The sequence below is a fragment of the Fusarium redolens genome, assembly GCF_020744475.1.
Source record: "Fusarium redolens strain MPI-CAGE-AT-0023 chromosome Unknown BKA55scaffold_9, whole genome shotgun sequence".
Lineage (NCBI taxonomy): Eukaryota > Fungi > Ascomycota > Sordariomycetes > Hypocreales > Nectriaceae > Fusarium > Fusarium redolens.
Genome location: NW_025763672.1, coordinates 575194 through 599646, shown reverse-complemented (window position 1 = coordinate 599646; position 24453 = coordinate 575194). Strand labels below are relative to the sequence as shown.

The following is a 24453-nucleotide window of genomic DNA, read 5'->3' as shown; positions in this document are numbered from 1 at the left end:
CATTTTACATTTGCGCCGCGACAAGAGCGCTAAACCCACTGTGATTACCGGGCTACTTCCATCCATACCATGATCATCCAGTGCAAGTGTGCGCGGGGCTACGGTAGCATGGCCGAAAGTGACGGTACGGCGGGGACTCTGAGCTTCCATCATCTTCCCCCACTCATTGAGTCGCGTGCTTTATTTCTTTGGTTACTGCATCTTGAGAACTGCAGCGACAAAGAATGGTATTACAAAAGTCAGCACTTGCTCAAGCCGTGCTGTGTACTTAAATAGCCAAAGAAGTGAAACTGTGTGTATGAAATACTCTTCAAACGTCAGAAGAAACACTTCTCTACCGATTCTACCCGTTTGCCATGCCGCTCCCTCATGGACTGTAACCGGTGTCCGGCTCCGTGATGGAGGACGCCTCCCGATAGGTACCACGGCGAGAAACCCCACAACGGGGTGGGGGGCATCGGAAGCGAGTAGCTCGACCTCTTCTGAGCTCTCACTCTGAAGTGGACGATCTGATGCGTGGCTTTTCTCCGTTGAGCCCTCATTTCTTTCACTCGGATAGTCAATAAACCCTGGCCCTTTAGTCTAAGTGTGGGGTACAATCACATGCAAATCTGGCTCAAGTAAGAAACGACAAAACATCCTAGACGGTTTCTCCCAACAAAATGGAAAATTAGAACTGCTTCTAGGGTCTTACTATTACAGCTATTACAAGGGGTTAAAGCGGTAGTTTATTTAGGTGTTTTTCCATGGACAAAAACACCTAAGCAAAGGGAGACTCAAGAAGCCTGGCGAGACTAGGATACAAGAACGAGGATAAGCACAACATTATGAACATATTTCCTCGTAGAAAGCTGTCAGGGAAGTGATAATTTCTCTTCGAGCTAGAGTATCCCCGAATGATGAGAGCGGCGGAGCTGAACTGTAAGCTCTTATATGGTAAAGTTCAGAGCAAAAAAAACTATTGCCCTAATGCTGAACTTTTCTCTGTTCGAACATTCCTTAGTGTAGGGGCCATTCTAAGAGCTTGCCCGAAGGCAAAGTGGTTTGGTTGTTCTTCCATCACAAAGGTTCACTTACTCGGTTTCCAATTACACAGAGAGATGCTGAGGGTATGGCTCTTCAACACCCTCACGTTAAAAAACCATCTTTGAAGAATCCACGTACAGGAATGACTCACCCGTTCATCATAACCTTGAGAATGAATTAAAATATTCTTCAGGTTTTCTAGCTTGATCACAAGACCTTCACCCTGAATCGGGAATATCTGTCAAACAAGCATCGAATATCCGTCCTAGTCATGAAATATTCAGGGTCTCGAACTACACGACCCTTGCTCTACAAGCTAGTCAAATCTGTTGAGATGAAAAAAGACCAATCGTCATAACGTTCGTGGCCTGTTCTAATTCCCATAATGGAAAGCCGAAGGAGCCCCGTTGGCATGTAAGTGCACGAGTATATCCCGCATTGTCTGACCCTTGCTTGTTTGCGACTGAGCTAACCTCGTGTCTTAGAGACCTCGGGTTGACAGGCGGTTAATATGGAAGAAGGATATTTATTTCATCTTTCGGTTTCTATGTGTTTCTGCGATGTGCTTCAAAATCTATTCCTCATTGAATATGTCTCTCTCCCTATCAGAAAATGCATTTCTGGAATCCTAGGCCATCCCAGGATTTTGAGACTTCTCCTCTAACACCTTGATTAGAAGAGAGATTTCTATCCATGTTTTGACTATGATTTAAGGATATAATTTAGAGAGGCTATGGAACGAGAGCAGAGTATCTCTGGAAGTACTTTGCTTTCGGCATCGACCTGATCTTCGCCGTTGGTTCATGGCCCAAGGCTTAACGAACAACACGTAACGACGGAACTGCCCGAGTCTGTTACGTCTAAACCATTTAATAGCTAAATTGATGTAGTAATAAGCCGAGATCATGGTAATTTCTCCTTTATAAAGATCTTATAAGGATGAGCACCAGAAAGACGAAAAGAGATCAATGGTACTTTTCCCACCATAGGATATCACCATAAGACCCCCCTTTCTAAGCAGTATAACAACAAATCCTTTACCACAGATCCTGTATCTCATTGTACTGGGTTTGATAGATAATTGTATGCCTAGCCCGCTGATGGCATGCAGAGGCGCTGAATCTCGACTGACTTGGCTATCACCGGAGCCGCATAACACTATGAAGCTACACCCTCTAGTGAAAGATATGGAGCTCGGGCATGTTCAGAGCTGTTTTTTTATTTAAAATAACTGTCCTTGGCTATCAGCAGACAGCCAGACTAAAACTGTGGCAAGCATTTGGTGTATTGCCATGCGCTCATCTGTTAGTTTACAGCCCACCCGTAAGGATCTATCCAAGGACGGCCCCTAAGAAATAGGAACGACACCCGTTTTGCAAGAGGAAGGGATTGTGAAGACTTTGTTTTGGAAAGCGGCTAGTCACTGTATCCTCTCATCCCCTATCAAGTAACCCCCTAAGCACATGCTGCCCACTCTCAAAGACCACTCATGTAACAAATCTTGATTTGCGCTGTCTCCCCCTATCTTCACATCATACCTCATATCACAAAAAGACCAAAGTTCACTTTTGTCCCACTCCAGGCCCATATCCTAAGGTCATGAAATCATGAGGTTGAAACAAATAATTTTTAAAAAATCCCCGCAACCGATCGATGCATTACCGTGCGTGACGTGCCCCCTAACTAACCCATGACAAGATCGAAACATCAGCCTTACTGAGCCTTCTTGGCAAACTCCACCCGCAGAATGAGATGCTTGAAACCAAATCCGTCCATCTTCGCACAGGCCTTGACGGCATCGCCCCGGTCTGCGAAGCTGATGAACGCGAAGCCCTTGGCCATGCCGGTTTCTCGGTCCTTGGCAAGGAATACTCGGGTGACGCGGCCGAAGCGCTCGAACATGTCGCGCAGCTCTTGCTCCTCTGCCATCTCGGAGACCTAGACATTGTCAGTATGAATATGTAGAGGGGCGGCATGACGGCACTTACGTTGGTGACACGCAGTGTAGCAAAGTCGTCCCTCTCGCCGAACTTGGATCCCATTCTCTCGCCAGCTCCCCTGTCTCCACGCAGAGCAGGAGGAACATATGAACCCTTCTTGGCACCGGCAGCCGCACCAACAGCAGAAGGCTCGTCTCCCATACCAGCAGCGACATCCGCAGCGCCGGTCTCTCCAATGGGCGCCATGGTATCCTTGTAAGGACACCTGGCAGTGAAATGCTGACCGTTGCAAATACGGCACTTGACTTGCTTGTCCTTGAGCTTGTCCTTCATGGACTGGGCGTTGGCATCGGTGGACTCATCCTTCTCGGCCTTTCGCCAGTTGACGCTTGGTCGGAAGATGATGTTCTCGCCGACGGAGGTGGTGTCGGGAGCAGGGCCGGGGGGGTCCTTTGCGCTGAGGCCGAACTTGGGCCAGGTTTTTCGGTCGGCGACGCGGGGGTTTACGGTCTCAGTGTGGGTGGTGAAGCGAATTCGGCGGGTGGTCTTGACCTTTCGGCCGTCGTCATCGTAACGGAATGTGATGATGGTCTTTGTTCCATCCTTGTTGGAGATGGTCTGAGGCTCGGGGAGATCGGTGGAGGTCTCCTCGATATCGTCGTCGTCGGCCCAGTCGTGCCTGTTTTTGAATGGTGGGGTTAGTCAAAGGATATCGATATAACACCCCAGTCAAGGAGAGCAGAGCAACTCACTTGGGCTGGTTCGCTACGGCGGCAGCCATTTTGAATCGAGCGTATCCGTGCGATTTGGTCAGGGATTCTGTATAGGTCTCGCGGTGCCGTAGGGATGCGTCGTCGTGGCTCGTCCAGGCGTCACTTCGTGGTCGTGGGGTTTTAGTGATAGTTGAATTTATTCACTTTTTCGTGGTGCGGCGGTTTGAGCACTGGTGGGGCAGAAGTCAAGCCACAGCTGCTCGAGGCGATGGATGGTCGAATCACATGATGTGCACTAGCCACAGGGCCAACTTTATCCGATCCGGTCGTCGAAAGCATGAATTGATGATTAAAGGTGTAATTTGGTTACGTTACTTTGAGGAATCTCAACCTGAGGCTCGATAGTTTTGTTACGTGGGATCATGCCATCGATACGATTTGAATTGAATCATCATGGAGATTGCCACTGGTTAAACGGAAAAGCGGCATGAGAGGATTCGAACACGGAGGATGGATGTGTGGCGCAGCTGAACTCGTGCAACACGTTGGAAGTTGGGGTTTGTTTCAGAGCCGCATGTGAAGCAAATACTCACTCGTATAAAATGATTTGATAAGAGTTAGAACGATTGTTCGACATGTGTCAAGAACTGATACAATTCTGTGACTCGGTAAGTATCCTTGAGAGGTCTCCTCGTTGGGAGATGAGATGAACTTGTCAAAACGCCAAGGGACAGGCGCTCAACCTATCGAGCCAAGCGTGGCGCAGCTGAAAGAGGCCCAATCCGGTCCACGTAATGGAGCAACGCGGTCTCTGTGGCGTTCCGAAGCGCGCAGAGGCCATGTGAGAGGATACGGGGAGAAGAGGAGGGAGGGAGCTTGAGACTGACTTTGGCACCAACGCCAAAAACAATCTACTACGAGCTTGGCTTTGGGCACTTCTCCTCACTATCCGACGCTGTTCTTTTTTCCTTTTGTATTCCTTCACATCCACTTTCTCTCTTTCACTCTTCCATTCCATCCTCACTTCTCGTCTTTTCTCTTGGCGATAGCTATTTCTTTCGCCCACATATCTCGATACTTTGCGCGCGATACCCCATATCTACCTCCTTTTCTGTCGCAAACCATCACACCATGGCTTTCAAGCAAGAGGAACCTCCCGCCTACGGCCCTCCCCCAGGTGCCCCTCAGCCTACATACGGCGGCTACCAGCAAGATCCATACCAACAGGGCGGCCAGCAGCAAGGCTACTATCAACAAGGTCCTCCTCAGATGGGCTACTACAACCAGCAACAAGGTCCCTTTCCCGCCGGCCAGGGTCCCTATCCTCCTCAGCAAGGCCCATACGGACAGCCTCCTCCTCAGGGCTACTATCCTCAAGATGATCAGAGAGGAGGCGGTGGTGCTGGTGGCGGTATCATGACTGGTCTTCTCGCTGGTCTGGCGTGCTGCTGCTGTTTGGACTGCCTCTTCTAAATGCCGATACTGCGACTCGATACCACCGCCGATAGCGGACATGCAGACAAATGGAGGGATCGGAAGCGCAGCGTGGCGCATCAGCAACTGGAAAGGGTTTTCTATTTCACGGCGTTGGGGATCTTTCGACTACAGAGCTCTGATTCTATGTTATGTGTTTCTTTGTTTCCTCGATAAAGTACGACTTATAATTTCATAATATTCAGTCTCAATACGTAAATTTGTCTCCAGGTGTCTGATTGCCAAGCCAAAACTGATATGATACTATGCTGCGGCAAAGGCTGTCTCAAATTCGGACCTAACCTTTGCGACACAATCATTCGTGTAAATCATCTTTTGTACATCCGGAGACGTCCACTTATCAGGAACCGAACCACTGGTCTTGTGTTCCTTGAACATCCTATCTCTCTCCTCCTTTGCTTTTCCTTCACCCAAATGCAGTGTTCGACCAGACATATATGCCATTTCGACGAGGTTTGACGTCCATTCCTTTCGAGATTGCTCATACACCTTCAAGCACTTGGCAATAGTCTCAGGCTGAGTATCAGGGGCAAGGGATAGAACCTCGGCGATTGTTGAACCGTCCTCGATAGCCATTGCAGCTCCTTGGCTAAGATGTGGAAGTGTTGGGTGACAAGCATCTCCTAATAAAGCCACTGATCCTTGAGTCCATGTAGGAAGCGGCCTGTACATCCTTAGTCGCCACTCGCAGACTTCTCCTTCAGGAACCAGGTTGAGCATCTTCTGTACGAGAGGACAGAACGTCTCAAACACTTGCAGCATAACCTTCTTGGATCCCTTGGTTGTGTAGGTGATTGAAGGAGCGGATGCAAAGTTATCATCTGGCTGGACAGTCGAAAGGTTGTAAATGGACTTATTGGCGATAGAGTATGCGATAATGTGTCGCTTCTCTCCCACCCATCTTACAACCTCGTCGCTATCAATGAGGGCCAATAGTTCAGGATCATGAGCCATATCTTCTCGCTTGAGCATGATACGGTAGGCAGCTTGACCGGTTTCTGCCTCTTCAGGCGTGGCGTTGACTTGTTGGAGGAGCTGAGACCGAGTTACACTCTTGATACCGTCTGCGCCGAGGAGAATATCAGCTTCGCGAGTGAATGCCTCTCCATCTCTGGGCTGGAGTTTGAAGGTAACTTTAGGAGCGAAGCTCTCAACTTCAATCAAGCCTGTTGCGAAGTGAAAGGTAATGGCGCTCTCTTTCTTGCAAGCTTCGTATAGATGACCTGCCAGGGAAGATCGATGGCCACAGAGGTGCGAGTAACCGTATTTTCCCTTGATATCGGGCATATCAACATGAGCGAGCTCAACATTAGTTGCCCCCTCTGTAAAAAGTCAGTATATGCTCCAAAGCCTTGGGATATGTAGACTTACGTCGAATACTGCTCCCAGCTACACAAGTAGCTTCCTTCTCGATATCATCCCAGCATCCTAACCTATCAAGAATTCTCCCCATGTTAGGAGCCATTTGAATGCCAGCTCCAACGAAACCAAGGCTACTGGCAGTCTCATAAACATCAATGTGTTTAAAACCTCGTTTGGCTAAGGCTAGGGCAGCTCCAAGCCCGCCCATGCCGGCGCCCATGATGGCGATTTGCAAGTCTTTGGTGTTAGCCATGATGTTCAAACCAATTGAATCTTTGTAGGGCCAATGAAAAGGATGTTATTAAAGATACAGGCTTGGCATTTTGAGAAATCGTCGAGACTTATATATATATTTAGTCCAAACGGTTGTTCCTTTATCCGATCTCGTTCATATTGTTACCATCCCGAATCAAATGCCGGTGCGGGGCCCCGAACGGATGTACGCATCTCAATGGAGCTTGTTCAATATATGTAAGAGTCCGAGAAAGGCCTCTTCACAAACAACTAATTACATGTAGTAACGAAGGAATTCAAGTGTTTTTCGTTTTATTTCCTTATTCGGATCGTGCTAAGCTCCTATATCGGCGCAGACAATTCATATTATTCAGCGTCTGCAGAATCTGGGGTTCTCCGGTGTCGTCATCAATACACTTTGACACGTGTTTAAGCCATAAGCACTATCATGTGCCCTTCTTTTCATTGACTAAAATGTTAGACTTTTGCAACGATGCATTGGATAACGTGTCTCTGTGGGAGTATTTCTCGGCATGTGGGAGAGACTTCGGAGACCGAGATGGTTTCTGAGCTCCCTCTATGCCACTGCAATCTCTGCCGTTATTCGACTGGCTTGCTCTTTACATCTTATCTTCCGACCGAGAAACCGAGATCTTTTGAGAAACTGAGTGTCTTTGAGGCCCCCGATAGTTCGTGCCGGTATTTCTGCTCGACATGTGGGTGCCATATATATCAATCATACAAAGATCAAGACGGCGAGTTGAGGTGGGGAGTTGCCACAGGTGTTATCACAAGAAGCGATGATTCCAGTGCGAGGGTGAGATATACGACGCATCAAAAAGTTGAAGACACTATCGATGGAGGTGCTTCGATGTGGCTTCCTCTCGAGACGCAGCAAAATATCTCAGATCGTTCGCATTCGGTGTCATTTACACCGAACCCGAAGCATCTCGATGCACTCTGTGCGTGTGAAGCTATACATCTTCGCATCTCACGTCCGAACGAGGCCAGCTATTTGCCGCATCGCGCATACCCTGACCTAACGCATCCTTACTATTCTACTGATAAGTCTATCGCATTAAACCCATCAGATGAAAAGTGGTGGATTCAAGGAGATAAATACCTCGCTGGAACCTGCGCCTGTGAATCTTGTCGTCTAGCATCTGGTTTCGAAATACAGACTTGGGCCTTTGTCCCCCGAGCGAACATCTCCATCACTTCTACAGATGGCTCAGAATCACAATCAGAATTTCCTCTGGACTTTGAGAATGCACCACCGGGTGCCTTGAAGGCATATCAATCTTCGCAAGGGGCTGTCCGTCACTTCTGTGGAGGATGCGGCGCAACAGTATTTTGGCGATATATTTCTGATGCAACTGTAGTTGATCTGAGTGTAGGACTATTTCGAGCTAATGGAGGAGCTAGAGCAGAGAATTGGCTTCACTGGCATAAGGGCCGTGTAAGCTTTGCGGAAGAAGTGCAGACTCATCGATCTGGTCCATTGTCAATAGCAGCTCAGGGTTTAGCGGATACTCTAGCGACGGGCCTGAAGAGGGGCTCTGAAGACTGACTTTATCTGGTCACAATTTCTAATGTTAAGTGAAGATCTTATGGTAACGGCCGAGGTTCCGTTTATAGGAAAACTTTGTTTCTCATAAAAGCCGTTATAATGCTCTTTAAGCTAGGATCGACGTTTCGAAACAGCGTTGCATAAACAGGAGGTCTAAAGGAAACAGCAATAAAGCCGAGAAGAATTCAGGTACAAAATTCGTCCAACAGAGCACTAGAATAAAGCCATAGAGTTAATTAAGCTTATTTACTTTATTTTGTCCAGCCTCATCATATTTCCCTCACCATCATAACATCTCTGTCATGAATAGAGTTGTACGACAACCATGCCCGCTAATAAACCCCTCGAATTCTTAATCCTTGTCCCGCCCAATAGAACTACACCTTCGCAACACGAGTATCGTTTCACCTCCCGAAACAACAGTGCTCGGTGTAGGATTCAATGTCGCTCTGGACTAAATTGGCAGGACATTTCAGCTATTACCATCCATCGGCATAAGTGACCAATTGAGCGTAGCACGTGCCTTGAAAGAAGATCATATAAAAAGGATGGCGGTCAAAAGTAGAGATTGCTCTTTTCTGCAGAGGAAGAGTATTCTGGCAATCATGGTTGGTTCAACTCTCTTTGGCCTATTGGCTGTTGTTTTTCAGATATGTTTCGTCAAGGCAGTTGACGTAGACGTTGCTGTTTCTGCTTACACCAGCGAAGTTGAGTCTGATTGGACTGCTGTTTACTACTCTGATCAGAATCCTCTATTAATTGGGAATGATGGAGGGCCTGATAAGGGAGGGTTTCACGTCTATGATCTCAACTCAAAGGCTCCTTTGAAAGAAGTCGCTGCGAAAACACCTGGACGCAGCAAGCTTGTCACCACAGTGTACGATGTCAACAAGAAGGATATTCTCGTCACTGTCGCTCAACCAGATTCTGTTGTTCGCGCTTATGAAATGCCAAAGTTTAAACAGATCAAAGATGCAGACTCTAACGTTCTAGGAGATTGGTCTGCGCTGTGCAGTTGGAAGAGTCCTGCTGGAAACGATTATGTCTACCTGTTTGGAAAGGGACTGGCAGTTCAGCTTCTCCTTCAAGAGACAAAGAAGTCATTTGAGTTTGTCCAGGTACGTTTCCATTAAGAACAAAACGGTGGGAATGTTTGCTAATCTGTTATTAGATCCAAACTTTCCCAACTGACTTCGAAACATCGGGATGTGCCGTTTCACGGTCCGAGTCTCGCATGTACATCTCTACAGATGACGACAAGAACGTTTATGCCTTTTCACTCGAAGAGTCAACAAAAGCGCCTAAGATCATCAAGATTGGCAAGGCAGAAGATGATGTGACCGGCTTGGCCGTCTATGTTCCCAAGAAGGGCTCAGACTACTTGTTTGTCGCACAAACCGACAAAGTCGCTGTCTATGATCACTCTTTCAAACTCAAGGGCACACTATCCTTGACTGGACAAGAAGACATTGAAGTTCAGGGTCTGAACATCTACCAAGATGCTACGAGCAAGTACCCTGCCGGTGCTCTAACATACGCCATCGAGTCAGAGGACGTCAATGGTTTCGCTGTCTCATCCCTCGAGAACGCTTTGAAGGAGCTGAAGATTGAGGTCAACACCAAGTACGACCCCAGAAAAGTAAAGACAGATACCAAGACTGAGCCAATCTGTAAAACTTGCGGAGGCAACGGCTACTGTATCAGGGACAAGAAGAACAAATGCGAATGCTTCGCTGGTTTCTCTGGAAGCACCTGCGGGAGCTTTACATGCACTGACAAGTGCTCTGGTCATGGAAAGTGTGTTGGACCTAACGAGTGCAAATGCGACAAGGGATGGGGTGGTCTTCACTGCTCGTTTCTTCTCGTTGAGCCAACCTACGAGACTGAGTCTCGTCTTGGTGACGGCGATGATCCTGCCATTTGGATCTCACCTGAGGGTCCGGAAAAGTCTCGAATCGTCACGACGATGAAATCTGGAAAAGAGGCTGGTCTCGGTGTGTTTGACTTGGCTGGTAATCTTCTTCAGTCTTTCACGGCTGGTGAACCAAACAATGTTGATATGATTTATGGCTTCAAGGCGGGCAATCGAAAGGTTGACTTGGCTTTTGCTGCATGTCGAGCTGATGATACACTCTGGTATGTTACGTCCATTCTGTTGTAGGAAGTTAGCTAACGATCAAGTCAAGTCTTTTCGAGATGCTGCCCAACGGCACACTGACCAACATCCCCGGCGGCATCCACCCGGTCGTTGACGACTACAAGGTCTACGGCTCGTGTACCTACAAGTCACCCAAGACAGGAAAGCAATATCTCTTTGTCAACGAGAAGTCAGCACGATATCTTCAGTACGAACTCACTTCCACATCTCAAGGAGAACTCAAGACGAAGCTTGTACGAGAGTTCCAAGGCGGTAGTGGTGGACAAGTCGAGGGCTGTGTCGCCGACGAAGAAAACGGCTGGATCTTCCTTGGCGAAGAGCCTTCTGCCCTGTGGCGATACGATGCAGAGCCTGATTCAAAAGACAAGGGTGTAGTAATCGGCAAAGTCGGCGATGGTAAACTCTACGGCGACGTTGAAGGCGTAACCCTCGTCTACGGCTCCAAGCCCACGGAGGGTTTCATCCTAGTATCATGCCAAGGAGTCAGCGCATACAACGTCTACCGCCGAGCCTCTCCTCACGAGTACGTTACCACCTTTACACTCGTAGAGTCATCAGATGGTCAAATCGACCCCGTGTCCAACACAGATGGTATAACAGCTGTGGGAACGGCTCTGAACAAGGATTTCCCTCATGGGTTGGTAGTTGTGCATGATGATGCGAACCAACTGCCCAATGGAAAGACCAGTGCTGAGGCGAGCTTCAAGTTGATTAGTCTTGAGAAGATACTGGGGTCGAAGGTGTTGGGGAAGAAGGGCTTGTTGGATCAGGTGGATAAGAACTGGGATCCTAGGAAGTGAAGAACACATAGAGCAGTTAGTGGGCTTTGCCCAGGTGAAGTTGCCTCTCTTTGAGAGGTCAAGGCCATCACCCCTGAATCTATTGAGACCCATTTTGAGTCAACCGAAAACCTTCTCAGCGCCTCATAACAAAGAACGTAATGCGGAGACTTACATGTGTTCGAATAAGGCTTTGATCATGGCCAAAGAGACTACTCATGTGCTTGTGATGTTGGCGTGGTCACATAGGAGTGGCGTTTACAAGAGGCGGAACAGTCTCGGCACTCTTTCACCGTCAGTGCTTTTGCCATCCCTGACAAGTCTCTCATAGATATCAGGAATATGGCCTTTTGAGATCCACTATAGTTGGTAGATAATTGGTTGCTGTCAGGGGTGGACGCCGCAATGCTTGACACTGGCAGACGACCAGGATATCAAGTACCTGCGTCGTCATATCAGCACTTTATTTACTATATGTACACATTGGATTATTACCGTGATATACTTCTTCAACATCTGCCCATGAACTTGCGATATCTCGAAGTTCGTTAGGTGGTGATGAACGAGGTCGCCCCTTAACCTTAATATCAGTCATAAATAGCAAGCAAGTACCACTTAATCCATATTAAGCATTTTTCTTTCTCGAACGCTTCTAAACTCTTTCAATCCACTCCTCAAAGAGAAAGTAGGTTTGTTTCATCTTCTCTCACCGTTTGTGGGCTACAACCGCCCCCTTACCCTTTTTGGGTGTCAATAGAACCTCACTAAGCACTGACAGATGTCAATAGCCAAATAACCCGCAATCTCGCATGGACCAACGGTATCCCGTCCGCCAAGATTAATCTTCTCGTGCATTCTCGTCTGGCAAGTAAAAAGCGAGGTGAGTGAGTTGGAAATGTCACATATGGTTCTCGGAGTTCAGACTAGGAGTAGTTTAGATGATAGTCTACGCAATGACATCTGTGAATACGCCGCAAAGCTACTCACACTTCCCTAGAGAATGCTTTGATATCTTTTACTTACACCTCGTGGCTTGTCCCGTCTTTGATCGTCTTTGAACTGAGTCTATTCGGAATAGAAATCTCGCATTGACTGTTACTGTTCAAACCGAAGAGCGAGGGGGCTTATTGGCCCCGCAAAGCGTCAATAGACCTCAATAGAAGCCTTACAACACCACAGCCAGAGAAGTGTGTGTATGCACGGGCGAATTCCCTTTCTCCCAAGATGGCCAATTTCTCAATCTCTATTATGAACATTGAACTCGATATCTATAAAGAACTACTCAATTCCTTCATAAATACTCCCTTTTCTCCTTCAGACTCGTTCCCATCGAAAGAAGGACAACGATATCTCAACACCTTTGATACACGACAACTCTTTTACGAGTACCACTCACTTTTAACAACTTTTACACTTCGAAACACTCACTTCTGAAACACAGCTCCTGGGATGAAATACTCCTTCGTTACTCTGGCCGCGGTGGCCGGAGCCGCACTCGCGGCACCTCCTCCGTCCGCCATCGACAACTTCGGCCCGGATTTCTTCACCCCTTTCTGCAACCTCGACTACAAGGGCAAGCCATGCGAGGAGCTTGTTGGAAAGGGCGACAAGAATGCCGATGCCATCTGCAAGGCTGGCCGTGAGCACTTCTGTGGTCCTCAGAAGCGTGATGCCGTCCCTGAGCCTCAGCCCGATCCTGTCGCTGATCCGATGCCCTGGTGTACTTGGCGTGGACAGCCCTGTTGGAAGGAAAAGATGAAGGCCAAGCGTGAAGCTATTCCCAAACCTGTTGCAGCTCCTCAACCTGACCCCGTCGCTGATCCTATGCCTTGGTGCACTTGGCGTGGACAGCCATGCTGGAAGGAGAAGATGGCCAAACGCGAGGCTATCCCTGAACCAGTTGCTGCTCCCCAACCCGACCCTGTCGCCGACCCCATGCCCTGGTGCACCTGGAGGGGCCAACCCTGCTGGAAGGAGAAGATGGCTAAGCGTGAGGCTATCGCCGAACCTGTCGCCGCTCCTCAGCCTGATCCTGTTGCTGAACCTATGCCCTGGTGTACCTGGCGCGGACAGCCTTGCTGGAAGGAGAAGATGAGGATGGCCAAGCGTGAGCCCGAGCCCGTCGCTGCCCCTCAACCCGACCCTGTTGCTGAACCTATGCCCTGGTGTACCTGGCGCGGACAGCCTTGCTGGAAGGAGAAGATGAGGATGGCCAAGCGTGAGCCCGAGCCCGTCGCTGCCCCTCAACCCGACCCTGTCGCTGAGCTTATGCCTTGGTGTACCTGGCGCGGACAACCTTGTTGGAAGGAGAAGATGAGAATGGCTAAACGCGATGCTGTTCCTGAACCTGTTGCTGCCCCTAAACCCGACCCTGTCGCTGAGCCTATGCCATGGTGCACATGGCGTGGACAGCCCTGCTGGAAGGAGAAGATGAAGCTTAAGACCCGTGAGGCCGCTCCCCAGGCTGAGAACGAACCTAGATGGTGCTTGTGGCGAGGTCAGCCCTGCTGGAAGGCCAAGCGCGACGCTGCTCCAGAGCCCTGGTGTATGTGGCGAGGACAGCCATGCTGGAAAGCCAAGCGTGATGCCGGCCAAGCTCTCTCCAATGCTCTCCACGCAACTCGATCCCTCGACACCCGATCCGCCGACGCACCCAGCACAGCTCATCTTCCCCGCGATGCCGCCCACAAGGCCAAGCGCTCCATCGTCGAACTCGCCAACCTGATCGCCCTCTCTGCCCGTGGTAGTCCCGAGGAGTACTTCAAGAGCCTCGAGCTCGAGGACTTCTTCCCCGATGCCGCTCCCAACGCTACCGCCAAGCGTGATCTCAAGACTCTTCAGGAGGATAAGCGCTGGTGCATGTGGCGAGGACAACCTTGCTGGAAGGCCAAGCGCGCTGCTGAGGCAGTTCTCGATGCCGTCGATGGTGATGATGGTGCTACTGGTCCTGGAGGTCCTGACTCTCACTATGATACTCGGGACTTCAAGGCTGAGAACTTTGCGGCTAAGCGAGATCTCATTGCTATCAAGGCAGCAGCTCGCAGCATTACCGATATGCCCGAGGAATAAGTAAGTCTACCATCTCTGGTATATGATGCATCTTCTAACTTGTTCAGGTGTCGATGACTTTGACTCCGATCGTTTGCTTTACGGTACCCATCGGTGATATTTTCGTCACTCTTTACCTGCAAATATTAGCAAAAAAAGCGCTCGAAAAACAACAGAGACAAAATGAACAGGTGGATAGGCCATGCGGGGGACGAGTTCCTCCATTGTCTTCTCTGCAGCTTAATATTGCTGTACTCTATTTCTGGATAACGGTAGTGGATGATTGAGTCTGCTGCTTTTTTTATATGCGATTCTGCTTTTGGCATGAGTCAATAGGCATGGCTAGGATAGCTCGAAACAGTTCCCTGAATTCAACTGATTGTCTCAATATTCTTGTTTCTTGTGTGATGTGAGTAGCATAGCAAGCATAACTTCTTGCTGGGTGTTGCGTCAAGTCTTGTAGCGACGAAGTGCAGAGTTTGACACTATTGGCTGGACCTGGGATCTCTGTAGGACAGACAACCGATACTTTTCAAGCGATTCTTCAGCCTCAGTGCCATTGACTAATATCAAGACATACAGACCGTAGCTTCGTAGATACAGTGCATTGTTGTGTGCATGTCATGCAGTACAGGTACATCTTACGTTGATCATCCCGACATCATCAACGTCGATATTTACAGTCGGCTCTTCAAACATTCACAGACCCTGACCCCCATCAGCAGGTCATTCATCACAAGTAGATACTATATCAAAGTAAAGTATGTACGTTCAATCATTGCGCTCCTCCCCATCGTCGAGGGAAGCACCGCACCCAAGATTGTTCGCTTTTCTCTCCATTCTGTGTTCCTCTGAATCGGTGGTCTTGGGCGCAGGTCTTTCGACGCACCTCGCATCAATTATATGTAGAGAAACATGAACGTGGTTTTTTGCGTTGTTCAATTTTGAATTGGAGAGAAAAGAGAAAGGAAGATAAAATAAAAATTCGAGATTTTTCTTTTTCTACGCGTCGTGAGGATAGTGGGGCTAATGTTTTGGTGCCTTGATGCCTGGTGCGCAAGGCTGCCATTTATGAGCTTGAGATACCCTGGAGACGAGAGAAGATGAAGGACGATGATCTCCTTCCCAAGCTTTTTATTGATTTATCGGAAACTGTACGCAAACTACAAGAGCCCTTCACAATCTATCAAGATAATTATGAATATCAAGCTTCCTTAAAATGAGGCTAAAACTGGTACCTCAATAGTTCTTTCCAATATCTTTTACATACTCGCACCTTCCTCTGAGCCCCTGCTCCAAAACAACAACAGCGCTCCTCTTTCATCTCTCGACTCCCTTCTCTCCTCTCCTCCTCTCCTCTCAAATGAAATCCATTTTCGCCCAATATGATGAGAAGATATCCCATACCTCCTGGGATCTTGAATTTAAACACGCCTCCTCTGCCATCGTCCCATAATGGACAACCTCGACGGCTGCTCACTCCAGAGCCACCGCAGTCTGTCACACTCGCAACTGTCAAGGCAAACGGCGCATTTTTTCAACGACTTCCAACTGAAATTCGCATGCGAATCTTGCGCTTTGCATTCGGTGACCGCACAGTTCATGTGGATCTCATTTGCAGTCACCCAATCTTGGAAGACTCTAAGCGTCATGGTGGTCTTCGACAACTGCCATAGTATGGCACTACTTCTCGCGAGAACTGCCATGTGTATCCCGGCCTTCTTGTTGTTGACTGGTCAAAGCACCCGAAAAAGGACTGGAGATGGCAAAGCTCCGTCTGCCATCGACTTCCGCCGCCTGGTATCATAGACTCGCGCGGACCAGGGTACGATCCTCAGCCATGTGACGATGAGTGTGTCTATGGATGGAACGGTCGAAACGGGTTTCACCCACAATGCGAGCACTGGCCTGGAGAAGGGCCCAAGAAGTGCTCCGTTGGCGCCATGGGATGGCTCCTCTCCTGCAAGCAAGCGTAAGTACTCAGGTCCGTTTTTCAAGGTCCTCGCTAATACTACAATGTAGTTATCGTGAAGGGATCCAGGTACTATACGCTACGAACACTTTTCATACCGCAAGCAAAGCGATGGTTCTGAACATACATGACTTCTTCCAACAACAGCGACTCGATGCCATCACATCTGTCGAAATCATTTGGGATTTCACACCATGGATCTTGCCAGACATCAGTGAAGAATTTAGGGCCGCCCCTCCTTTGAGCGATATCGAGACTTTCAGGCAGTTTCTCAAGGCCATTCCCAGGCTTTTCCTTAACATCAAGAAACTTCATATTTCCCTACAGGGAGATATGATACCTAAATCGTATGGACAAAACAGCGAGCATCAATACTCGACAAAGGAGCGAATCGAACTTGTTCGGTGCAATATCACCTGGAAAGTCGATGAAATGGTGCCTTACCTCAAACCACATGTCGACTTCTCGATCGCCTATCCCACAAGCACGTATGCTGTACAAAGAAGTCTTGCTCTTCGACAGGGCTGGACAGTGAAGCAGAGGCACGAGACTGGTTAGGTGGAACGACACTGGAGGCCATTGGCAAAATGCCAACCTCGGACTGGCTACTGGGTTTGCTTGGGTGATAAGGATGTAAGAAGACAGAGGGCGAGGGGTGTTATTGGGCATCAACATATGCCAGCGCGTGTTTCGGAAAAGCAGTATGATGTTTTCTTTCGATCTTGAGGATTCGGATAGTGTATTGAGTCTGTGGTTATTTGGAGGGATATGATTTGGGGAATCACTTCGTCGGTCACATGCCAAAAGTCTTAATGCAGCACAGCGCTGCACCTTATTTCGAGTTGACAAATAATACTGTACTTTTTTCATTGCTAAATTTATGAAAATTAGGTAAGATCAAGAGGCTAAATTCAAGATAATGTAAGGCGTTTTCAGACTTCTGCCATCTAACATAGTCGCAGATAATACGACAAGACCATAACCCCAAGAGCTTGGACATTGACATTTTGTGGCGAAGCTCTTGTGGTATCCACAAAGAGACACGATGCAGCAAATAACGGCCCATTAAAGCTGTGCCAACTCGGCTTCAGATGCCGTAGATATTGGCACATCCATGTCTTGGATTTTTGGTGAAGAAATGGCTTGGCTAGTGAGGTTATGCTTGGCGCCTCATTCTTGGTGTTTGATGCGGAGAATACAAACAAGTGAGAAAAGCCAAGACGTGACATTTTACGATCGTGGCAGTGCATCCCATCATCTTTATATTGATTCTTGATTTAAACCATGATGACTCCATACGACATATAACTCTTGTTTCTTTTCACTGTCACTATTGATCAAATGATCTGATTACATACTCTGCTCTACACCTCAATCATTCCAGCTGTAGCTGTAGCTATAGCTGAAAGCTCCCCCTCAGCTGCCCCTCACCTCACCTCACCTCACCTCACCTCACCTCACCTCACCTCACCTCACCTCACCTCACTTCACTTCACTTCACTCCTCCATCTTCACACGTCATGGCTTCAGAACTCGCAACCCGCATCGGCGACCTCAACCCCTTCTCCTCCAAAAACCGCCGCATCGACGATGAAGACTTCGGCGAGGAGATCGACAACAACACCGTCGCAGGCGGCGGCCACAGCGCCCGTCGCATGGTAACCGATCTCAGAGTCAGCAACGCCCTACGAGAATTCCTCGTCAAAGAGAAAATGCTCTCTAAAAAGGAAGCGAAGATTGATTCTGAGGAATCGTCGCGTGAGCTTTTAGAACTCGTTAGCAAACCGCATATTCGCGTACCGGCTGAACTCACGGACAGATCGCATCCGCTACCGGAGTACTTTATCAGCTCGAGCCATAATACGTATCTTATGGCGCATCAGCTTTATGGGTCTTCGTGCGCGACTGCGTATGAGAGTGCGATTAAGACGGGGGCGAGATGTGTTGAGATTGATGCGTGGGATAATAGCGATGATAGAGATGAGCCCAAAGTCACACATGGCTATACTCTAGTATCCAACATTTCGTTTCGTCTCGTGTGTGAGACGATTCGAAACTCTGCGGATCAAGAAGCAGTTGATGCGCAAAAGTATGGCTTCAGAGCCTCGCCTATTCTTCTTTCGCTGGAGAACCACTGCGATGCTTACGGTCAGATGCGTCTTGTCAATATTATGCAGGATGTCTTTGGAGACCGACTTTTGAGCAAGGCTGTTAGACATATTGGTCATGAGGAACAAGCTGGTTCAGATCAACACGTTACGTTGGAGGATCTTGGCGCGAAGATTGCTGTTATTGTTGAGTATCACTTCACGGATGAGCCTTCCAGCAGTGATAGCAACTCGGATGACTCGGAGGATGACTCGGAGGAAAAGGCTGCGCGAAAGGAGTACAAGGATAAGAGAAAGAAGGAGGAGCCTTCGATCATCATTCCTGAGCTCGCTGAGCTGGGTGTTTATGCGCAGTCTGTCAAGCCAATGGACAACTCGTGGTTCGAAGAGGGATCTCTCGCCAACGGCCCTCACCACCATCTTATCAACGTATCTGAATCAGGGCTGGCATCTCATCTCCCAGAGCACGCAACACACATCGCGCGACACAACGCCCACCATCTCATGCGCGTTTATCCCAAGGGCACGCGAATCTCATCCACCAATCTAAAGCCCGTTCCTTATTGGGGAATCGGTGCTCAGATTTGTGCTCTGAATTTGCAAAATTTTGGTACCAGTAACCAACTCAACGAAGCTCTCTTCAGCGGTACGGATGGTTACGTTCTCAAGCCCGCTGCTCTACGCGCCGGTGGGAATGGGAGATTGAGTACAGGCCGCAGCAAGCGTCTTCGTCTTCACGTTGCAGGCGCAACAGATATTCCTCTACACGGCGACTCAGAAGCAGACTCCATCAAGCCTTACCTCACATGCACGCTGTACCACCCTGATAACATCAAAGGCGATCCTCCCAAGCGCAAGACAGAGCCGTATAAGCAGCACAAGCTTGAATTTCTCCACCGAGGACCAAACCCGCCCCCAACGGAACCTCTTTGGGACGAGACTCTAACATGGGAGTATGAGGAGAATGAGTTGACTTTCCTGCGCATGCTCATCAAGAGTGATGATAGTTGGACGAGGAACCCGATGTTTGCGGTTGCGGCGGTGAGATTGCTTTATGTTGAGCCTGGATGGAGATTTGTTCGGATGTTGGATCTCAAGGGGCATGAGACGCAATGCTCGCTTCTCGTCAACTTTGAGATCATTGATGCTTAGGTGACTGATGAGGATACGATTTATATGTTTATGGATTATGCAATTTCTTTGTTTGTTGGGTTTGCGTTTGATGTGGACTGAGTGATAGTCTTGCTTCCGGCATACATTCGTTGAAGATATACCTCAGCCATAGATGAAGTGATTTCAATCTTTGCTTGCTCTGAATGGCAATGGCTTTAAAACATACTCTACAAGAATGAGACTGTTGGAGAAGCAGAACTTTATGCATTGTCTGGCTCTCAATAACAATATCCATCTCTCAATAGCAATCTATAGTGAGCAAAATGAACTGCTGGCATTCACAAAGTTGCCATACACTCAGGTTTCGTGGTCTAACGGTTATGACTGCGGATTCTGATTCCGCCAGCGAGGGTTCGACTCCCTCCGAGACCTTTCTTTTTGCGCTATCCTTAGCTTCTGTAAGTGAAACAGGTTCTGATGGTCATCATGCGTGAAATGTGCAAGAACTTCTCTATAGACCGTATGGCGTGATAAATGTTTACTCTTTTGTCTCACCTAGGCCATGATTCCGAAGAAATCTTCTGCTGCCGAACGGGTCCGGATATTGGAGTGGGTCTTGATGTCCGGTCCGGGGTTAAGAGCCGGCCGGCGCTTTCGGTCGGGGCATATCCTGAGCTGGAGGACCTGGTAGACTGCTACAATGGGCTCACGGAATAAAATGCATAAAAATATATAGTTGTAGAAGAAGATATACTGCTATGATGAGTTATGAATGAAGGACGTGTGTTTCATGTACTCATTGAGGTCAGTCTAGTTACATGGTTTATTGTTTCATTGCCTCTCTACTTCCATGACAGGGACCGAGAATTCAGTTATTGAAAAATATTATCATGCTATTCTTCTGCAGTATCTACATGCTCAAACCAGTACTGGGTGATTACGAATGCCACTCTACATGACGCTGTATCTCAAACATCAGCTTAACTGCCGAATGCCTTCGGATCTAACCTACACCAATCAACGACACCTCAACCTCAAGTATAAGAAACGCCCAACGCCACTTCCAAATACCATTCAACATTTGTATTACATTACAAACAGACCAAGACTTGTAAAGTAACTCATCATACAGCAAAATGGCCATTGTAACAACACTCGTCGCACCAGTCCACCTCCTCTCCTTCTCAACCCTTCTCGGCTCCCAACTCTACCAAACCTTCATCGTCACAAAAGTCGCCTTCAAACACCTCCCACGAACTCCATACGTCAACCTCCAAAAGAACCTCTTCCCCATTTTCTTCCAAGGTCAAGCTCTGTTACTCTTCCTCACAGCCATAACACTACCACCTTACGGTGCTCTCTCACTTATCGAGCATAAGAGCAATTGGATACCATTTGCAGTATCTGGTTTTGTCTCGGGGCTTAATCTTATGGTGTTTGGACCGAGGACGAGACAGTTGATGTTGGATCGTGTTGATCAGGGTAAGTTACTTCGTTGCTTGTGTGGTGAATAAAGGCTGATGAGATAGGGACTTTGGATGGGAAGACGGTGGAAGGACCGAGTTCTACGATGGAGGTTATCAAGAAGCGATTCAGGACTTCTCATGCCATGTGTATTCACTTAAACCTCATTGGTCTTGGGGCTCATCTTTGGTATACTTGGAGACTGGCATCCCGTCTCGACACTTCACTATAATGGGAGGTTCACACATATTATTAAGCTCTTACAAGTCTCGGATGTATTTAAAACACTTTGTATAACAGATAAACTCTATATAGCTTTTGGATCTCAACTTCTGCCATCTTATTCTCAACTCCCAATCACGAACCCATCCTGTCTTCAGACCTACATCAAGGCAGATAAACAATCATCTCAAGTCCACCACTATAAGCCGTAGTAGTCGTCTTGAATCCATTCTTTGGATCGTGAATATAATCCAAAAACTCTTTATACAGCGCCTTAGCCATCTTAGTGTTATCAGCCAGAATAATAGCACCCCTCTTCAGACGAGGCTTGATGATCTCTAGAGCTGGAAGTGCCATTGGTATCCAAGCTGTTCAACATTAGCATTTCGTCATAAATTGAGGCTCTTTGGACTTACTATCAAGGAGCATCATATCAATCTCCTCAGGCATACCCTCCTCCGAAAGAGTCTCTCTCAAATCACCCTCCCTCAACTCAACCCATGGCTCAACCTCTTCACCCGCCTCACTCCAATGTTTTCTCGCCCTCTCAGCCTTACTACTCTCCCACTCTGTAGCAACAACCTTCCCCGTAACTTTCTCACCCCTCGCTCTCATAGCATTAATATTCTGTCCCACTGCCAAAGCAAGATACATCGTCGAAATACCAAAACTGGTTCCCGCCTCAACGATGTTTTTCGCATTCATACTGCGAGCGAGGAGATACATGAAAAGACATTTATCTTGCTCTAAAGCGACGAACTTATCGCTCATGTGGACGTCTGCGGATGTAGACCATGTTTTACCGGTGAAGTAGAAGCCAAAGAGGTATTTGAAGTAGAACCAGCTTTGAGACAGGGTTTTCTCTTGAGCTTCTGATTCGGCGTGTAGGCGGGCGAGGAGATCGTGGACGCGAGGACTTGCCTCTAGGGCTTGGAGGGCTGTTGGGGACGGTGCCATGGTGCTGGAAGTTGACGATGAAGCTGATGATGATAGTTTGATGTCAGAAGGATTATCTTCCTTATATACGTGAGGTATGAGTCAACAGAGATTTAATTACGAGCTGAATACGGTAATTGAGATTGGGAAAGATGTTGGTGTTGAGCTGATATCACCGAGGCCGATATACCACGACCGAACTCTCGGGCCCACATTGTATGCCTCCCAGACTTGTCTCAATATCTGTTTAGGAGGCGTTCAAGTATAAAAGATCGAAAAGATCGTATGAATTAGATAGATCTATTGTGTAAGCCTTCTTATCAGTATAATATGAGACCCTGTCGCTCAATACATACCATACACGTCCTACTTGATCTGCCTACGATTCCCATCAAGCACCTCAGAACCAGAAATTGAGATTCAACACGACAAATTGCGCATGTGATACCTGTCCGGTATGAATTGATTTCCATTAAAGCACAAAACTGACTGCCTTCACAGTAAAGCGACCTGTGCAGTCTCACTCTTAAGCCCGAGAACCTAACACGGACTTCGGCCCCGGCCCTAAACCTCCTCCCTTCCGATACCATCCCGACCCATATTGACTCACGGAAACCCTCCGCATGCACAGCACAGCAGAGACCATTTGAGCTGCAGGATACAAAAATCCTAACGGGAATAATGCAGTTACCCGTCAGACTCTATCCCCAGCCTCTTTACCATTCGCATCCACGGGGATACAGACAATAAACATCAAACATCCGCCCTCACTCTTGAAAGGACCATGTCGCATTCCGGGCTTTCGGTACGCATACGCGCCCTTCTCCCAACCCTGCTGCAGATTCTGGTCGTACAAATCACCCTCAACCATGAAAATCTCCTCAACGTAGTCGTGGATAAAAATGTCCTGCTGATTGCGGGCACCAGGCTGCCATCGCTGTAATGTTGTACGTCTGCCTGTCTGCGAGTCCTGGTTGAGGACTAGTTCATCGACGCCCGGCTCGATAGGTGACCAAAGACGATTGAAGGATGTGGTAGCGGGGTGAAATTCAAACTGTTCCATTGTGAATGATATCCAGACAGGTGATCGATACTGTCGCACGAAGGCTCAGCATCGACTGACACAGCCTTAAATCCTCCAGAAACATAGCCATTGCCTTGAATGACGAGAACGCAATGATATCATTAGTAAGCTGACCATGACAAATGCAGCAACGTTATTGTCTCAACCTCCTGCAAAGAGAGCAAGCCTCCATGATTACCTTGGAAAGGCAATCGAAATTACCATCATAGCTTGGCTCTTCAAGAGACAAGTTACTTCGACATAGTCTAGAAGCGTTTCCAATGGGAACGGTGCTGACCCCGTCAAGGGAGCCTGCAGCTTACCTAGGCAGAGTGCATCCGCTTGAATGCAACCGTTTGAGCTAATAATGCACAACAAGCAGACTCCTGCCGTTGCCAAAGGCTATGCGCAGAATTGATAAGAATCACGGTGAGATATGCAGGATTAAGATCTGCGCTCACGAGGCATTGGTGACTCTAAACGCCCACTAGGACTCTTGCATCAAGCTCAAAGAGGTCATGGGGAAACTAGAGCTCGATATTGAGTTGCATCTGAAGCGATGGATATTGACGAATGCCAATCGATATATGGGGGCGGCAATCAAAACCCATGTTTAGTATGAGTTGTTTCATGTCGTGGCAGATGTTGGCTAGTGTCAAGGGATATAACACGGCTAATCAGACATGGTGACAGCTCGAAAATGCTCGAGGCATTCCTCTCAGTCTCAAACACGTCCTTAAGATCGTCTTGCGTCGGTAGAGTTAAACCGTAAACGCAGCCCGCCGATCCGACGGCTCAGAGTCACTTGATGAGCCAAGTAAGACGGGGGACGGATAACATCGCAAGAGATTGTCACTTACGGTGCTGGAGGAGCGGGGAGAGGGTTGCACAACAGCCAAAGCTCGTAAAAAGAAAAGAAAAGCTCATCGATATGGTCGTACAGCATCGTCACGAGCATTTGAGACAATGTTTCCAATGATCCATAGTTCCTGAAACATGTATCCAAAGTCTTGGATGCCGATAACGCCTTCTACAGTTCACGAACATCTGGTTGGTGTTTCCAGTCAACTGTAGTACCAGTACTGGGGCAGAGCGGGGTGCTTGTCAAAGTGTGCATATCAAGTCAAGGGGGGTGTCGAGGACGCTATGCTCTGTGTTAAGATCATCAGTTGTGTACACGTTGACCGACAACTGATAAACGTTGCATCGTCAAAGGGGCGCTGGCCGAGACTGAAAGCGCAACAATGATGA

General features: G+C 48.1%; 10 protein-coding genes and 1 non-coding gene across 11 annotated transcripts; 7 read left to right on the top strand and 4 right to left on the bottom strand.

Moving 5' to 3' along the window:
• Nucleotides 1–2495: 2495 nt before the first annotated feature.
• Nucleotides 2496–4066, bottom strand: BKA55DRAFT_382604 (eukaryotic translation initiation factor 3 subunit G-domain-containing protein). The gene is made up of 3 exons (XM_046185966.1): nt 3719–4066; nt 3015–3645; nt 2496–2964 (listed from the first exon to the last, which is right to left on the bottom strand). The coding sequence occupies exons 1-3, from the start codon at nt 3745–3747 to the stop codon at nt 2740–2742; spliced, it is 885 nt and encodes a 294-aa protein (XP_046048509.1). The 5' UTR covers nt 3748–4066; the 3' UTR covers nt 2496–2739.
• A 563-nt stretch (nt 4067–4629) lies between these two features.
• Nucleotides 4630–5325, bottom strand: BKA55DRAFT_382617 (uncharacterized protein). Its single transcript, XM_046185967.1, has one exon. It carries the CDS (start codon nt 5231–5233, stop codon nt 4700–4702), a length of 534 nt encoding a protein of 177 aa, XP_046048508.1. The 5' UTR covers nt 5234–5325; the 3' UTR covers nt 4630–4699.
• Nucleotides 5326–5416: 91 nt separating this feature from the next.
• BKA55DRAFT_594601 (uncharacterized protein) lies at nt 5417–6788 on the bottom strand (the record flags this gene model as incomplete). The annotated part of the gene is made up of 2 exons (XM_046195687.1): nt 5417–6495; nt 6545–6788. The coding sequence occupies 2 exons, from the start codon at nt 6786–6788 to the stop codon at nt 5417–5419; spliced, it is 1323 nt and encodes a 440-aa protein (XP_046048507.1).
• A 474-nt stretch (nt 6789–7262) lies between these two features.
• On the top strand, nt 7263–8339 carry BKA55DRAFT_513781 (Mss4-like protein; the record flags this gene model as incomplete). Its single annotated transcript, XM_046187928.1, has 1 exon — nt 7263–8339. The coding sequence occupies one exon, from the start codon at nt 7263–7265 to the stop codon at nt 8337–8339; it is 1077 nt and encodes a 358-aa protein (XP_046048506.1).
• Nucleotides 8340–8944: 605 nt separating this feature from the next.
• BKA55DRAFT_594599 (uncharacterized protein) lies at nt 8945–11297 on the top strand (the record flags this gene model as incomplete). The annotated part of the gene is made up of 3 exons (XM_046195686.1): nt 8945–9457; nt 9511–10475; nt 10526–11297. 3 exons carry the CDS (start codon nt 8945–8947, stop codon nt 11295–11297), a joined length of 2250 nt encoding a protein of 749 aa, XP_046048505.1.
• A 1428-nt stretch (nt 11298–12725) lies between these two features.
• On the top strand, nt 12726–14345 carry BKA55DRAFT_513793 (pheromone precursor protein 1; the record flags this gene model as incomplete). The annotated part of the gene is made up of 1 exon (XM_046187929.1): nt 12726–14345. The coding sequence occupies one exon, from the start codon at nt 12726–12728 to the stop codon at nt 14343–14345; it is 1620 nt and encodes a 539-aa protein (XP_046048504.1).
• A 1364-nt stretch (nt 14346–15709) lies between these two features.
• On the top strand, nt 15710–17022 carry BKA55DRAFT_594597 (uncharacterized protein; the record flags this gene model as incomplete). Its single annotated transcript, XM_046195685.1, has 4 exons — nt 15710–15928; nt 16067–16296; nt 16401–16791; nt 16855–17022. 4 exons carry the CDS (start codon nt 15710–15712, stop codon nt 17020–17022), a joined length of 1008 nt encoding a protein of 335 aa, XP_046048503.1.
• A 794-nt stretch (nt 17023–17816) lies between these two features.
• BKA55DRAFT_513619 (PLC-like phosphodiesterase) lies at nt 17817–19556 on the top strand (the record flags this gene model as incomplete). The annotated part of the gene is made up of 1 exon (XM_046187910.1): nt 17817–19556. The coding sequence occupies one exon, from the start codon at nt 17817–17819 to the stop codon at nt 19554–19556; it is 1740 nt and encodes a 579-aa protein (XP_046048502.1).
• A 321-nt stretch (nt 19557–19877) lies between these two features.
• BKA55DRAFT_t189 lies at nt 19878–19949 on the top strand. Its single transcript has one exon. It is a non-coding gene; the product is annotated as a tRNA-Gln (tRNA).
• A 704-nt stretch (nt 19950–20653) lies between these two features.
• On the top strand, nt 20654–21213 carry BKA55DRAFT_540129 (uncharacterized protein; the record flags this gene model as incomplete). Its single annotated transcript, XM_046190221.1, has 2 exons — nt 20654–20999; nt 21047–21213. 2 exons carry the CDS (start codon nt 20654–20656, stop codon nt 21211–21213), a joined length of 513 nt encoding a protein of 170 aa, XP_046048501.1.
• A 155-nt stretch (nt 21214–21368) lies between these two features.
• BKA55DRAFT_513306 (S-adenosyl-L-methionine-dependent methyltransferase) lies at nt 21369–23202 on the bottom strand (the record flags this gene model as incomplete). Its single annotated transcript, XM_046187881.1, has 5 exons — nt 21369–21571; nt 21620–22216; nt 22501–22538; nt 22736–22808; nt 22860–23202. 5 exons carry the CDS (start codon nt 23200–23202, stop codon nt 21369–21371), a joined length of 1254 nt encoding a protein of 417 aa, XP_046048500.1.
• Nucleotides 23203–24453: the final 1251 nt, after the last annotated feature.

Coding starts and splice junctions, on each gene's coding strand:
- BKA55DRAFT_382604 (XM_046185966.1), bottom strand. CDS start 3,747: ATGGCTGCCGCCGTAGCGAACCAGCCCAA. Junction 3,646..3,718: donor GCCGTAGCGAACCAGCCCAA/GTGAGTTGCTCT, acceptor ATTCAAAAACAG/GCACGACTGGGCCGACGACG. Junction 2,965..3,014: donor CTACACTGCGTGTCACCAAC/GTAAGTGCCGTC, acceptor GACAATGTCTAG/GTCTCCGAGATGGCAGAGGA.
- BKA55DRAFT_382617 (XM_046185967.1), bottom strand. CDS start 5,233: ATGCGCCACGCTGCGCTTCCGATCCCTCCATTTGTCTGCATGTCCGCT.